Below are 16,499 nucleotides of genomic sequence, written 5' to 3'. Positions count from 1 at the left end.
CCGTGTGCCTCCTTACAACATGGTCCCTTGATGTCTCTTCATATCTGTGGATGTGCACCACACAAGGCAGGGCGAAACCTTGGCCAAGTTTCCTTACCCCACACAGAGCCTAATAATAATCCCTCCAAAACAATAATAAATTGGTCATTTTCAATCCACGACTGTTTGTGGGACATTGCTGTGCACAATTGGCTGCCGCGTTCACCCACAAATATACAGTCAATTCACTTTACAGCATATTCTGTGAAGCGCTTTGAGACGTCGAGAAGACATGAAAAGCGCTATATCAAATGCAAGGATTATTATTATCGTGGAACTATTTTGGAAAAGAGACACAATTCCCTCAATGTCCCGACCACTGTACAATCAGCTGGCTAAGTCAACTATCAAACTCAGGAGCTTCCTGGCTTATATGGGGAAGCACTGCAGCCTGTGCATTTACCCACTGAACCACTGGAGAGCAGCTGGACACGTGTTAAGATCAGAATTCTGCTGTTGTAATGCTATGTACTGACACTGTGTATTAAATTCTTTTTATACGAACAGAGTTACATTTCACGTGGTTCAGGTAAACACGCTTTGCATTCAGTTACATACAGTGCAAAGCAATTCTATGATCTCACTATTTAGCCCTATTGAAGAGATATCAAAGTTGCAACCAATTGGGTGGAAAGGTACACTGTAGAGGTGTTCACAATTATGAGGAGTTTTGATAGAGTAGACAGAGAGAAACTGTTTTCTATGGCAGGTGGGTCATAACCAGAGATTTAAGATAATTGGCAAAAGAGCCAGAGGGGAAATGAGAATTTTTTTTTCAACACAGAGAGTTGTCACGGTCTGGAATGCGTTGCCTGAAAGGGTGGAAACAGATTCAATACCAACTTTCAAAAGGAATTGGAGAGGAACTTGAAGAGGAAAAACTTGTAAGGATTTGGGGAAAGAATGGGGGAGTGGGTCTGATTGGGCAGCTCTTCCAAACAGCCGCCACAGGCACGATGGGCTGAATGGCCTCCTTCTGTGCTGTAATATGTAATATTCTATGAAAGATGATATCTTACTGTTTGCTAAGTGGCTGCTCTGTAGTGTACACTCCCCCCATCCTCCCTCCTCGGAGCCTGTGAGAACTGAAGCTTTGAGCATTCATCAGGATTTGACACCACACAAATCTAATACTTCTTGTACTTTCCTATTAAAATAGATATTTTCTAAACCGACATTTAGTTGAAATCAACCAGCTGTAGCAATTGGAATAAAGGGAGACATGAAATTGATTACTGTAAGTAATTTAGAGTATAAATGTCTAAAATCCATAGAATTACCTCATTTAATTTCATTCGCACCGAGTTCGCTTGGCCTGGCTCAAGGACAGTCTACAGCTTCTCCCGGCTCTCCCGAAAGAGGAAGCCTTTACTGGGGAATCTTTCACTACCTCACAAAGTGTGCATTCTTCTTATTTGAGCGTCGAGCGTTGGCAGACTATGGACTATGGGGTGGGAGGGGTGGGGAAGAAAGAAAGGGGAGGGCTGGGATCACAGATAAAATCAATCCTGGCTTTATTGCGCATCTGTTCACATAACTTTCTTTCTGACATAAGTCACAAACAGGAACTTGGGCTGGTTATGATATCCCTCACACAATGCAGTGAAGACTCAAAAACAGCCTATGTAACGCTGTAACATTTTGATTTGCTTTCAGCTCTTCAATGGTTTTGTGCTCGATTTTGCAGATCAAGCAGGTTATTCATCATTGCAATCAGAGGAAGCTGTACCAAGACAATCACATCCTGTCTGTTTGATCTACAACAACAACAACAAGATTCCATTTATAGAGTCAGGAGGACAGTCACAATTTAACAATTTGCAAGTATTTTCAGCAGAAGGTGCTGAGTCTGTAAAACATCAGCTTAACATTTCAGAATGCCCTGGGTCAATAGAAAAGTGACTCAATTTTTCTGTGGAATCCGTTGAAACACCCTCCACTACAACCCCCCCACCACCACCACATACCTTCACTAAGACCTGTAAACACACAGTGTGCTCAGTCCTGGGCCGGTCCGCGCTGCTGTTTGCTCTACATTGCCTTGCCACTACTGTGGACTCCAGATGCGCGGACACAGAGCGGGGGGCGCGGAAGGCAGGAATTGGGCTTCATTCACCACGAGGCCCGCTGTTGAGATTGTCTGGGTATTTCTCCTCTGTATGTGTGTGTGTGTTTGTCTCGCTATGGCTGTGTAGTGTGTGTGTCTCTGTGTGTGCGTCTTTCTCTGCATGTGTGTCCCTCTGTGAGTGTGTGTGTTTGTCTCTCTGCGGTTGTGTGACGTGTGTGTGTCTGTCTTTCGGTATGTGTGTGTGTGTGTGTGTGTGTCCTTCCATGTGTGTATGTCTCTCTCTCTGGGTGGGAGTGTCCAGTGTTAGGCCCCGAATGGCAGGAGATGTAGCCAAAACACCTGTGAGCTTGGTAAAGCTGGTGTTCAGTGGAACTCCAGACCTTCAAATGTAGTGCGGAGTGGAACTGACCATTTAGGCTAGGCCTTCCCCCCTCACTATCCACCATCAGTTTTAATTTTTTTTGTTAAAGACAGTATTAATATTTTTTTGCAACCATCTGTTATGTGTTATTTCTTCATGTTTAGTTTTTATCAATAATAATATGTAGGGAGGCAGTAAAATATGCCTCTCAAAAACACTAATCAACTCCTCGCAATTTTTCACAAAAGTTGCCAAATCCCCCCCATAACTTCTGGCAAAATATTTCCGCAATTTTCTCTTGGCTCCAATAATGACCAACGTCGCTCTATCACATTATACAGTCACATGAATGCTCCGAGAGGTCACACGGACGAAGCCCAAACGGTTTGAACATGATATTAGTGATCAATTAGGAAACATCAGGCTTTGTTTGGAGTTCGGTTCCTACCTGTCTGTACCACAGCGCGAGATCCATTCCGGGAGATTTGCCAGATTCTGGCGCCAGTTTTGGTTCACACAGCTCCCGGCAGAGGTGGCTGGCCTCACTCAATTTCATCTTGAGGCCCTCAGCCTGCTGGGAATGCAGCTTCGAGGCTTCCTCTGCTTTAGTCACAATGGTATATTTCAAGGAGTCCATTGAGTCTTTGGCCTTGTTGGGCACTGGTTTGGCCAAGTCTGTCAAGCTGGGAGCTTTCGACAGTGTGGCTGGAGCTGGAGACTTCTGCTTCCACTCCTCCCTGTCTCTGTCCTTCATGCCCTGCTCTTGTTTCTTGTCCGCCTCGTTGACATGGTGTTTCCCGCGGCTCTGCTCCTGCCTTTGCTTCTGTTGCTCCTCACACATTTTTTCGTACTGTTGTCTGTATGTTGGGTTTGTGCTCATCATGTGGCTGTGGTAGCCCTGATCACTGTAGCCGTACTGGGGCATGTAAGTGTACTGCCCATAGTACAGCGGCTGCATGAACATCTGAGACCTTTGCTGGATCACTGAGGGGTGGTGACCTGCACTTGCCATTTCGCTTTTTTTGTCCTCCATACTTTCAACTTTGACTCTGGGTTCCATGGTCTCTTCATCCATCTCCTTCTTGATTTTAGTGGGATGGCTCCCCGGGGGTGCAGTGCCCGCAGGAGGCCCTGGGCTGGCATGGGGGTAGCTTGGAGAGTAGTAAGTATCATAGCCCGGGTAGTAAGGAGAATGAGTTTCCTTGTTCAATGTTGGTTGAGTTCTGGAAGATGATGAAGACGAGGAGGAAGAGGACGATGATGAAGAAAAGAGGGCTTTCTTGGCACATTCCTTCACTATCTGGTCTGGAGAGGAGGTTTTGACTTTGTTAACACCATCTCCCTTTCCCTCTCCATCCTCACCAGCATCAGAAATGTCCGAATATGCTGGACTGTTAGTCTTCACTGACGAGCTGTCAGCCCCATTCTGTGTCACCACGTGCAGTGGAGTTATGGGAGGGGCCAGGCCAGCACCGTCTAACCTGCTGGAGCTGCCTATGGATGGGCTTGGGGCGTTGTCAGTGAAGCTGTAGATCTTGTCAGCTTCTGCCTTGATACTGGCCAAACGACTCTCGTGGGAGTCAGAGGAACCATTCAGAAGGCCCTCGCCTTTGGACATGGCCTCAGCACCAGATTCTCTAAAAGGGCTCTTGCCGCCCTCGGCCTTCCCTCCCTTGCCCGGCGGTTTGGGACTCGTCGCTTCTTTTGGATCCTTCTTCTTTTTCTCTTTTTTCTTCTTCTCCTTCAAGGGGGTAAGGGCTGGATTCACTGTACACGGCTCTCCCATGATGGTGGGTTTGGGCTGAATGGGCTTGAGTGGGGGGCTTTTGGACATGGCTTGGACAACAGTGGTGGTCAGCCCAGGAGCAGACCCCGGGGGGCCAGATGTAGTGAAAGTGGCTGCAGGGAAACTGTATATCTGTGCTGGTAAGGCCGGCACAATGGGCCTGGCAGATTTTGTTTTCAAAGTAATCTTCTCCAGTTTAGAACTACTGGACTTCCTTGCTTTATCCTTCTCTAAGAGGGACTTCTTCTCACTCGACTCGTCCCCATCATTTCCAGTATCATCACTTGGGCTACCAACTGGGGGACCTTCTTCTGAACAGTCAGGATTGTACAGCCCACCAGACTCCGCATCAATGTCCGCTGAGGTCTTCCTCTTGCTAGAACTCTTCCCAGCGCTGCTCTTTGTTGTGGAGGAAGGGCTGTGGGCCTCCAGGCTTCCCTCTCTCCTCCCTTTGGGTGTGATAGAGCGAGCTGGCGACACGGAGCCCTTTGACTGACAGAATGCATGAGAGCTGGAGGATCCATTGCAACTGCTTGAATCCTGGTTCAGTGAAGGATTTGGTGCACAGTCCTCTGTGTCCGAGTTCTTTTCCTCACTGTCAGCATCTCCCTCGAGCTTCCCGTCACTGTCAGTGTGGGCGTGAGCCTGATGATAGCGTAGCCCATTGATGTGTTTGTATTTCTTGTTGCAGTTGGGATGTGGGCAGTCTATGAGGACAGGCGATGGGCAACTATGCTCAGGTACAGAAGGTTCAATCTTCACCCCTGGAACTGGTGTTGGAGTACCACGAGAGTTGGAACGCATCCTTTTCCCTCCTTTAGAATCCTCAGAACTGGAGGTCAAGTCCAGGTCGGGAGATGGCTTGTTTTTCCGCTTGCTTCCTGATGATGGGTTCACCTTGATGTCCTCCACAGTGTTTGTTGGGGTGCGTCTTTCAGAAGAGTTCTGGCTGCCCCGACGCCCTTTACTGCTCGTACATGCCCGAGTTTTGTTGCTCACAGCCTTGCTGTCTGACACCACACTGCTCTCAGCAACGGGGGGATTGGGGTTGGGGCGCACACGTTTCCCCCTCCCCCGATTGTTTCCTCGCATTTCAAGATCGCTCGTCGGTGATTCACAAAATCTGGAAAAGGGATGAAAGGAAAACTCAATTACTGCAGTGACTTGAACACAATCAGGTTTTCAGGTTGAAAATGTCCCCGAGTGACTTGAAGGAATAATAAATCCACAAATCAACCCACTTCCCAGCCTAATGTAGCCCCAAAAGAAAATGAGGTTATTATTGTGGAAATACCAACAGTTTGCACTTAGCTATCAAATCCAGCATCAAACGTAAAACAAGAAGTTAAATATACCTGAGAGATCTTTGGCTGCCGTTTCCCACGTGTGAGTTACCAGTTCCAGCCGCACTGTCATGAGAAGGAAGTGAGAGTGGGTCATGTGTTTGCCCACAGAGTTAGAGTGTTTGGTTTTCTCACTTACACAGGCAGAAAAAACATGTTGAGAATACGGATAAACACAGCTCTGACCAGGATGGTGGTGATATTATGGCTGCCTGGTCAGTGTGAGATACACAGATAATCAAATTGTCAAGTCACCAAATGTCCCACTGGTACATCTCACACAAAAGGGGCTCAAACCTCTGATTTCAACATGGGTTGAAACAAACGAAGGAGCACTGAGGAGAGCAGCTTGTTTCACAAATCCCTTAGCCACCAACAATTTGATCAATTTTCTCTAGAAATTGCCCACATTATCTGCCCCCATATGTTAATTATCCTCAGTGTAAAGCTAAACACTTAAATTCACTTGATTACTTAATTTTCCACTGGGCTTCAACAAAGCACCCAATGGCAGCAACAAACACAGGAATAATTCAAACTTACTCATAAAATATTTGCAAGGATGTGGGGAAAGAGCGGAGGAGTGGGACTGACTGATTGAGTAGCTCTCCCAAAGAGCCGGCACAGGCATGATTGGACAAATGGCCTCCTTCTGTGCTGTAATATTCTATGATTCTGCCTATCGCTGCAGCATCAACAGGTTTGGATCCTGCTTTCAATCTACACAATTGATCATTTTATCAACAGAATGGAATTAATGGTATTAGGAATATAACAGGGTTGTGGCAGAAACCCACTGATTTCTTTTTTTAAAAATTCTAAGATCATGTTAATTTTCCTCCCCTTCAAACTGTATTTGGCCACCATGTCTTGTACCAGACATACATCACGCTTACACAAGGGAGAGGTGCTCTGTCTTACTGCTGTCAGCACAAGCGTCAGCAGTGATTGTGGGATGAAAGCATTGCTGGGCATCTGGAGCTGGCCTTTAGTGAATGTGTTGGGAGTGACTGATTCAGAAATAAGGCCCTTTTCTTTCTATACTGACCTCCCAGCAGTTAGCCTCAGAGCTGATCAGCTGACATCTTTGTGTACATATGCTGAACCTATAAAACTCCTACAAAACAGAGCATGTGAGAGTCAGAGCAACCCAAGCAGTCACCTCCAATAGGATGTACCTCCCGAGGCTTCACTTTGTCAGTGCATGAAAATATGTAAATCAAACTGGAATCAATCGAACAGTCAAATAGTCAGACCCAGTTGTCTTTTGAAATCTCTGGAGCTTTCGCTCCATTTCAGTGTGAGGCGTTCCCTCTGTGGAGACAGCCTGACGTGTCACCAGTGAGCTACCTCCCCAGGAGGCAGAACCTTCTCCCCCGAGGAACGCCAGAGGTGATACACGGCTGCCAATTCAGCATGCAACTACTTTGGAGAGGATTAAAACCTGTCCGTGCGGGTTCCCCTGCTCACCTTGGTGGTGCCCAGTCATGTCTTGTACAGTCCAACAGGGTTCCCACATACGTCTTATTCCGCCAGGTCACATTGACCACCAGCACACCTAGCAAAGGGAAGAGAAAAGGAAAGATTCACCACACTCCCTTAGCTTCAATTAGAAACCTACTCAGTGTCTATCTGCCCTGTGGCTTCAGTCAGACCATATCCGCAGGGGATTAGCAGGATTTATTACTAGGATATGTCCATAAATCCCAGCTTCTTGATGGAGATCAGCAGGTATTCTGATTATATTCTGCAGCGTTCAAAATTATGGTGAGCTGAAGTGCTAACTGCATTCCCTACACACTGCCTAGAATGCTCTCGCTGCACACTCCCCTCACATTCCCTCCACACTCCCCTCACATTCCCTCCACACTCCCCTCACGTTCCCTCCACACTCCCCTCACGTTCCCTCCACACTCCCCTCACGTTCCCCTCACGTTCCCCCCACACTCCCCTCACGTTCCCTCCACACTCCCCTCACGTTCCCCCCACACTCCCCTCACGTTCCCCCCACACTGCCCTCACGTTCCCCCCACACTCCCCTCACGTTCCCCCCACATTCCCTCCACACTCCCCTCACGTTCCCTCCACACTCCCCTCATGTTCCCCCCACACTCCCCTCACGTTCCCTCCACACTCCCCTCACGTTCCCCCCACACTCCCCTCACGTTCCCCCCACACTCCCCTCACGTTCCCTCCACACTCCTCACGTTCCCCCCACACTCCCCTCACGTTCCCTCCACACTCCCCTCACATTCTCTCCACACTCTCCTCACCACAATGTCTGCAAGTTCCCAGCACCACATTGATTGGCTGCAAAGACTTCCTTTGGGAGATTCACATTGACCAACCAACACCACATTTAGCTCCATTCAAGCCCTATAATTACACCCCTGAAATGCTAAAGTGTATTAATAAGCTGCGAGTAACATCTGGTTGCAGGCCCTTCCTCCCAGTTACCAAAATCTGCGCTGAATCCTTCTATAGAAATTGGGGGAGCTCGCAGGCTGCCCAGCGCACTGAAAGATCTTTATTGCCAAAAGCAGTTAAATCTACAGACTCAAAATCAGCTGAATAGAAAAAGATTAGTACAAAAGTAGGATAAATTACAGACCCTGAAAATGTAAGCTCGCGAAACCCAGAGTCTGGTCTGGTTAAAGACCTGCAGCATTGTAACCTCTTGTACCAACAATTAAATGCATTTATACAGTGCCCTTCACACAGGGCACTTAACATTGGCAGAGCTTGACACCGAGCCAGGAAGACAGGGGAGGTGATTGTAGGTACAGTTGAAGAGGAAAGTCTTCAGGTGTTATCTGAAGATGGGCAAGGCAGAGGGGCTGAGTCAAAAAGTTCCAGAGTCTCAGGGCACAGAGGCTGAAAGCTAAGCCACTGATGGTGGAGTGGAGGAGACGAGGGTTGAGCAGGTAGACAAATCCAACTAAGCAAAGGGAGCGGGTATAAAAATGGGTAAAAGCAGATCAGAACGGTAGGGAGTCGCTGGGCCATGAAGTGATTTGTACACGAGTGTGAGAATTTTGAAATCGATCCATTCTGCAATACAGAGTCAGTGGAGCCTCATAATATTTTCCCACTGGAATGATGGGGGTGCAGAGTTTAGTACAGGTGAGGATATGGGTGATGGAGATTTTATTAATTGGATATTATGACAGCTTGGAGTCATGCTCCGCCACTGGCAAGCACTCTGGGGAGCTACCCTGTGTGTGGGGCGCTATATAAATGCAAGTTGTTGTTGTTATGAATTGTGGAGCTGGGAAGACCGGCAAAGGAAAACATGAGGTGGGAGGTGATGAATGCGTGACTGAGGGTTTTGGCTGAGTATGTAGTATGGTCGGAGATGGCTGATGTGATGTAGGTGAAGGAAAGTAGTTCTGGTCAGGGACTGGATGTGGGGTAGGAAGGACAATGGGGGAATCAAACCTGATGCCAAGATCAGATACAGATACAGTGAGTCTGAGTGAGGGGCTGGGGAAGTCTCACGGAGCCAATACGGAACCTCATTGTCCTGTTCGGCGTCAACTGTCCTTCATACCCCACATCCATGCCATGACCCGCTCCGCCTTTCCCCACCTTCGCAACACCACTCGGCTCTGCCACTGTCTCACACCCCAGGCCGCCAAGACCCTCATACATCCATTCATAACATCCAGGCTCAAGTACGCCAACTCCGTTTGTTAGCCTCCCCAATAATAATAATAATCCTTGCATTTGATATTGCGCTTTTCACGTCTTCTCGACGTCTCAAAGTGCTTCACAGAATATACTGTAAAGTGAATTGACTGTATATTTGTGGGCGAATGCGGCAGCCAATTGCGCACAGCAATGTCCCACAAACAGTCATGGATTGAAAATGACCAATTTATTATTGTTTTTTTTTTGGAGGGATTATTATTAGGTGTGTGGAGTAAGGAAACTTGCCCAAGGTTTCGCCCTCTGCCTGGAATTGAACTGAGGTCTCTCACTTGCAAAGCGAGTGCTCTAACCACTGAGCTACAGGACTCCACAGGCTGCAGATCATCCAGAACTCTGTAGCCCATGTCCTCTCTCGCACCTGGCTCTGTGACCCTATCGCCCCCACCCTCATCCAACTTGCTTCGCTTCCCATCACACAGACGAAACAATTCAAGATCTTGGTCCTCACTTTCAAAGCCCTCCATGGCCTACCTCTACAATCTCCTAACCCCCTACCAACCCACCCGCTCCCTCCGCTCAGCGGGCCTTCAGCCACTCTGCCCCAACCCTCTGGAACTCCATCCTGCAGTTCCACTGCCTCCCCCCTCCCTTGCCTCCTTCAAGACTCGTCTCAAAACCCTCCCCTTCAATCAAGCCTTTGGTCACCCTCCGTGCCCCCCCCCCCCCCCGGCCTCCACCCTCCCCGATCAGACTCCCAGCTTGGGTCCAAAACACTGATTGTCCAGCGCCTTGGGACGTCCTCCTACTGTGAAAGGCGCTTTATAAATGTAATTTTGTTTGTCTGTTTGTTGGAGCTGCAGGTGAGAAGACATTGACAGGATCCAAGGAAGATGGCTTCTGTTTTGTCAACATTGAGCTGCAGAAAGATGTCTTGACAAGCAAGCTGACAGAACACTTGCTCATGGCTGGAGGAGGAAAATGAGATTAGGGTGACATTCCACATATGTGGAAGTTGACCCCATGTTTGCAGATAATATCACCGAGAGGTTGTATGTAAAGGAGAAAAAGGAGGCCAAGTTTAGAGCCTTGGGGTAGGCTACTGGTGATGCGGGGGAGGGAGGAGAAACCGTTTGCGGAGACTAAATTATGGTTGTGGATCAAGTAAAATTCGAATCAGGAGAGTGGAGTCCCACAGAGGGCGTTGGGGGAGGAGGATGGCATGGTTTGGAGGTCATAGGCACCAAGCACAAACCTGAAGCCAAAGTAGATTGAGGGACACCGGTGTCTTTTATCTGTAATATTCTAAATTGCAGGTTGGTCTCACCACCAATATGGCTAAACAGATCATCTCTGGGTCTCCAGGCTGTGACCTTAGTGAAAATGTGGTGACTTTAGTAAAAATGTCTTCCTTCATGTGAAGTCACATTTCTATTTCAAAATGGAATGAAGCCTATTGCAATGCAAATCCAAAGCTTAGCTCCAGTCGAGAGTAAGCAGATAGCCCAGGCCAGTGATAATCACTCCCCAGAGGCACAGCACATTCACTACTGCTTATTCCAAACAGACGTAGAAAGGCACCAATTAGGGGCGGAATAAACGAGGAGTCGATCTAGCCGGTTGGTTTATCTTAACAATCTGTCCAGTCTCCCACCTAACTGTTTAAAATGAGCTGCTGAAACTCACTTTGCACCTGCAGTTGAGACAAACATTCCAGTCATCTTAACACCAGCTACATTATCAGGGCTTACTAATCAACTGATCAAACAATGCTCCTTAACCAATTCCAATACTGTGTGGAGGTAGCCTGTGCTCCACACCTCCCTGCCTATCTATCACTGCTCACTAATTTGAAACCCACTTTCTACAACACACAGAGTTGATTCACATCTGCTAATTCTGGGATCCTCCTCACTCACAAGTGGTGAATGAAGGCAGGAAACATCCAAACCTTTTGCTTCATCACCACTCGAGGACAATGGGAATCAATGTGCAGCACATTCAGGGTAACCCACATACAATGTGTATTACTGAATCAGTCACCAAACCAGAGCAGACTGCTTGCAGTCTTTGAAGAACACTGAAGATTTGAAAGGAGTTGACAGGAAATACCAATACCCCCAGGTACCTGCAATACCTAAACTGTTCTACAGGGGGCACAGTGCCTGCAGAGCCAACCTGTTTCCAGAAGCACTACATGTGGAGCATTCCTGACATTCCACTGCACTGCTCTGCCCCTGGAACCCCTTCCCCACAGAACCAACAGTTCCAGTCTACCAACACACTGCAAGCTTTCCTTCCTCACAGTTTCCTCCCTGGGCCCCTCTAGGAAGGATGCTCTTGATTCCTGTGATAAACAAGAGCAAAATGTACTAAATTAGAGTAGGATAAAAGAGTAAAACTCCAAACTAATTTATCAGAGATTTCAGTCTGCAGCCATTTTTCTGTTTGATTCTGAAACAGTCGCCTGTTTACACAATCTGAAAATCAAACTCTCTCACGTGGACCCCGGGGGCACCGAGAGTCTTGGGGGCAGATCACAGCCTGTTACACACCCAGAAACAGCTTCAATCCTGGTCACACTGTCTCTCAGAGCGCTCTCTACATGCTGTAAATATAGGGCCTCTGCAAGCAAAGTACAGATTTAAAACACAGGGCTATTGTGCTGCCAGCAATACAGGGCAGATTACAATCTGGGAGCACTCTAGCATTCCCTACAACAGGAGCAAACTGCGGGCAGAGCCGTCTGGTCTCAATTCACTTCACTGTAGAGTTGAAAAAGAAAAACTAAATGTTGGGAAGCAGAAATACAACTAAAAATATTGGGAACCACTATTATTTTGTCACAGAAATCTACTATGTTCTTGAAACAAACATTTTCTGCTTCCACCGTCTGTCTCCCTAGGGAGTCTGTTCCATAAGTTTACTACTCGCTCACTGAAGTAGTGTTTACGCACACTCCATCTCTCAGACACACACATGCGCTGCCTCTCACAGACCACCACACCCGCTGTCTCACACACACTCGCACTCTCCATCTCTCACAGACACGCTCACTAGCTGTCTCTCACAGACACACACACTCGTCTCTCATGCTCACACACTTGCTATCTGGCTCAGTTCTGAATTAATCTGTTTCTCATTTCCTGTACATTTTGAGGTGTCAGACTGAGGAGGAAGATAACATGTTCAAGAAATAAAAATAATTGATTGAAGGGGTGTAAATTCAGGACAAATCTGCAGAAACACTACTTGAGTGAGCAACTAGCAAACGTATGGACCAGGCTCCCGAGGGAGACAGACGGTGGAAGCAGAACATGCTGTTTGTTCCAAAAACAAATGAGATCGATTTCTGCTGGAAAATAATATCTGGGGAAACAGTGTATAGTTTGGGACACGACATGTCAGTGACTGCCAGGATGGTGGAGGGGAACGAGATGGACCTTGGTCTTCTCTCGCCAGCAAATACTTATGTTCTTATAATCCATTTTATCTACCTCTGAGTGTCACTTGTTTGGTTCAATGAGCCACTAGCTTGTTGGCTTCACCCAGAGGCTGAGAAGGGAGGAATGAATCCCTGTGGCTTTGTTCTCATTGCTGAGCGAGGCCAGACTAGAGACTCCGGGTCTCGAGGGAACCAGTGTGAAGACAAGACGTGACAGATTCTGGGAGCCAACCTGTGGACTGTCTGCTCCATACCTGGATTGGTTCAAAATTGACTAAATAAGATCATTTGAAGCTCATATTACATCTTTTCAAATGGCTGTTCATCAGGATTTGATCCAGATGAATAAACCTGGAGCAAACAAGGCTTTTCACAGTCAGAAATCAGACAAGAGAGCCCAGGAGATACTCCTCAACACTGAGTGTCTCAGTGAGACCCACTGCTGAGTCTCATTCTCTTTCTCCATCTCCTCCAGGACAGTGCAGCGCAGAAACTCCATGACTAAACTGGAATAAAGACTAACAGAAGCGTACAATATGTAATAGAGAACAGACTTATTATACAAGGCAAAATACTGCAGGTGCTGGAAATCTGAAATAAAAACAGAAGTCACTGGGAACACTCAGCAGGTCAGGCAGCATCTATGGAGAGAGGAAAGTGAGTTAACATTTCAGGTCAATGAACAAAGGTCATTTTCCTCTCTCCATAGATGCCGTCTGACCTGCTGAGTGTTCCCAGGAACTTCTGTTTTTATTATTATAGAAGGAATTGGAAAACAAGGTAACAGACTGCTCCCAACACCCTGTGCATTTCTATCATACAGGACAACAATTATTTATATCGTGCCCTTCATGTAGGCTAACGTCAGGGACCGATTCACTCAGTTGAAAAGGTGTGGGATTTAAAGAGAGGGAGTGAAAGGCAGAGAGAGAAAATTCCAGAGACTAGGAGCGTAAAATATCCAACACCTTAGGACGTCCTCCTGACGTGAAAGGTGCTATACAAATGTAATTTTGTTGTTGTTGTTGTAGTAGTAGTAAAAGGGAGACCCATCTAGTGGGAGACTCGATGTAAGAATGACACAGGTGGAATTAGAGGGCTGCTGGGAAAAACTTCAACATTTAATGGCAGAGGGTCATAGGGCAAACGGAAGCTTACAAACTTTGACACCAATTTGCTAGGCTGGCACTCAACAAAAACAACAAATTACATTTGTATAGCACCTTTCATGTCAGAGGATGTACCAAAACACTGGGACTCCAAACCTCCTGACCCCCATCTTGTCTCATCTGAAAAACAGGCCCTGCCACAACACTCTCTCAGTCCTGCAAGAGTCCGCCTCGGCTGGGAGCTCAAGTACCGGTGTGGGCCTCAAATCCACAGCCTTCCAACCCAGAGTTTTGAGTGCTACCATCCAACTGAGCCAAACTCACACAATAATGAGGTTCTTTGGTCTCACATTTCAGCTGAGATGTGATAACAGCCTGTTTTGTAGGATGGAAAATAGTCCTTGTTATCAAATTGCATAGTATAACGTTCAATATTTATCTGATTGTCCTGTAGCTCAGTGGTTAGAGCACTCGCCTCGCAAGCAACAGGACCCGGGTTCGATTCCTGGCAGGGTAAAAGGTTGGGCAAGTTTCCTTACTCCACACACCTCTGTTTACCCAGCAGTAAGTAGGAACCCAGTTGTTAGTTGATTGGCGGATCGCTTTTCCGGGGGTAATAATCCCTTCAATAAAATAAATAATAATAATTTGATCACTCAATCCACGACTGTTTGTGGCACACTGCTATGCACAATTGGCTGCCGTGTTCCGCTCACAAAATATTCACTTTACTGTATATTCGTGAAGCGCTTTGAGACATCTCGAAGACACGATAAGGCGCTATATCAAATGAAAGGATTATTATTATTATTTGTGTGACTGAGCACGGTGACCGCACCCAGGCTGCACCGTGCATCTCCACACCACTTGTGTGAGTGAGTGAGAGAGGGACAAATACACACACATCTACTCAGTAACCCAACTCCACAGTGAGGTAAAGTGCGTCTAATCGGACTGGAATGCTAGCGGGCAATCTGCACAACAAATTCACTTTTCATTAGCAATGAAAAGTTTCAAGGTTTCCTGAAAGCTGACCTCTCCCCCAGCTAACCACATTCATAGAGGCTTCTTGGGCGCTTGCCAGAAATCTCTGTGGGCTGTAGTTCACAAGCTCCCTCCCTCCCACAGCACAAGGATTAAGCCCCCCCACCACCCAACCTGGGATTGGGATGTCAATAATAATAATACATAATCCTTGCATTTGATATAGCACCTCATCATGTCTTTGAGGCGGCTCAAAGCACTTCAAGGAATATCCTGTAAAGTGAATTGACTATATTTTGTGGGCGATTTAAAATTTAAATATAATTATAATTTGGTCACTCATTCCACGACTGTTTGTGGGACGCTGCTGTGCGCAATTGGCTGCCACGTTTCGCCCACAAAATACACAGTCAATTCACTTTACAGTGTATCCTGTGAAGCGTTTTGAGACATCTCAAAGATGTGATAAGGCGCTGTATCAAATGCAAGGATTATTATTAGGTATTAGTAGTATTGCTAGGATAAAACTAATATCTTAGTGTCAGCAGGCCCAGATCCTCACTTAGAAGGCTCCGGCTTTCCAGGATCTCGTCTTGTGTGCACGCGGTGTGGGGGGGGGGGGGGGGGTGGATCAGCACTCAGTTTAGCCCTTGTGACATCAAGCATTTCACTAAAGTGGTTCAAAACATAACGTGGACTATTTTAGAAGGAATTAGACCCATTTGAGATATTTGTGAAGCGGTTTGAGACGTCTCAAAGACGTCTCAAATACATGTACAGATATCAAATACAAGGATTATTATTTATATTGCAGAACTTTAGAAAAAAAGTGAAAATGAAGCCTTCGGCAGGGCTGCCTGGCAGATGTGCTTCTTGGGGTGCAGTGAGCACAGAGCCAGCTGACAGGCAGACTGATGAACCCTTTATTTTACTATAGAAATTTCAAATGAACTTCCTAGTTTCTATGTGTATTCATAGTTTTGACAATGGCTTCTTTGCTAACAGGTTTTCACAGCATTAATGCAGTCCCATCAATAAATACTGTAATTTCATTTTATTTATTGGCATCAGGACCTGCATCATTTGGTTTAGTGTCTTATTATGTAATTGTCTCAAAGTGCTTCACAGGATATGCTATAAATTGGAGTGACTGTATATTTCTGGGTGAAATACGGCAACCAGTTTACACACAACAATGTCCCACAAACTGCCATGGAGTGAGTGACCAATTTTATTTGGGGGACTGTTGGCCAGGACACTGAGAGAAACTCCATTCTCTTTACGTTCTAAGGTAGCATTACTTAGACTCAGAAAGAATTGTGTGGTGACAAAGTTAGAGTGGGGAATAACAACAAATAATAATAATAACCCTTAATAATAATCCTTTCATATTGCATTTATATAGCACCTTTCACGTCAGGAGTATGTCGCAAGACGCTGGACAGTCAAAGATTTGCACTCGAATTGGGGGTTGAAATCAAGAGGTGAGAGGGCAGGGGGTTTGGAGGTGGCAGGATGACCGAAGGCACGGGAAATGATGGGGCGAGGCGGAGGAGCTATGGGATGGATTTCCAGAGGAAAGGCCCGACTGCCTATGGCAGGGAGGGACATGGAGCAGGCCAGTGCAAGCCGAGCGGAGGGAAGGGACAGTTTGGTAAGGTTTTAGTAGGTCGCAGAGGTAGGGAAGACCAAGATCGTGGATGGCGAGCGTGGTGT

General features: G+C 46.7%; 1 protein-coding gene across 7 annotated transcripts in view; it reads right to left on the bottom strand.

Moving 5' to 3' along the window:
- The window catches only part of LOC103188203 (zinc finger protein 609), a 126,372-nt gene that overhangs the window by 22,143 nt on the left and 87,730 nt on the right, over positions 1-16,499 (bottom strand). For 5 of the 7 annotated variants that reach the window (XM_042343004.1, XM_042343000.1, XM_042343001.1 and 2 more), the window contains exons 4-6: positions 7,068-7,155; positions 5,610-5,663; positions 2,917-5,377 (exon numbers count right to left, since the gene is read on the bottom strand). In XM_042343004.1, the coding sequence (XP_042198938.1) occupies positions 2,917-5,377; positions 5,610-5,663; positions 7,068-7,155 (2,603 nt within the window). The remainder of the gene's footprint in view (positions 1-2,916; positions 5,378-5,609; positions 5,664-7,067; positions 7,156-16,499) is intronic. The other 2 variants (XM_042343006.1, XM_042343005.1) reach the window with 1 other exon arrangement.

This window comes from Callorhinchus milii, unplaced genomic scaffold (assembly GCF_018977255.1).
Source record: "Callorhinchus milii isolate IMCB2004 unplaced genomic scaffold, IMCB_Cmil_1.0 Scaffold22, whole genome shotgun sequence".
Taxonomy (NCBI): Eukaryota; Metazoa; Chordata; class Chondrichthyes; order Chimaeriformes; family Callorhinchidae; genus Callorhinchus; species Callorhinchus milii.
Note: the sequence above shows the minus strand (reverse complement) of the source record. Positions and strands in the feature narration are given on the sequence as shown.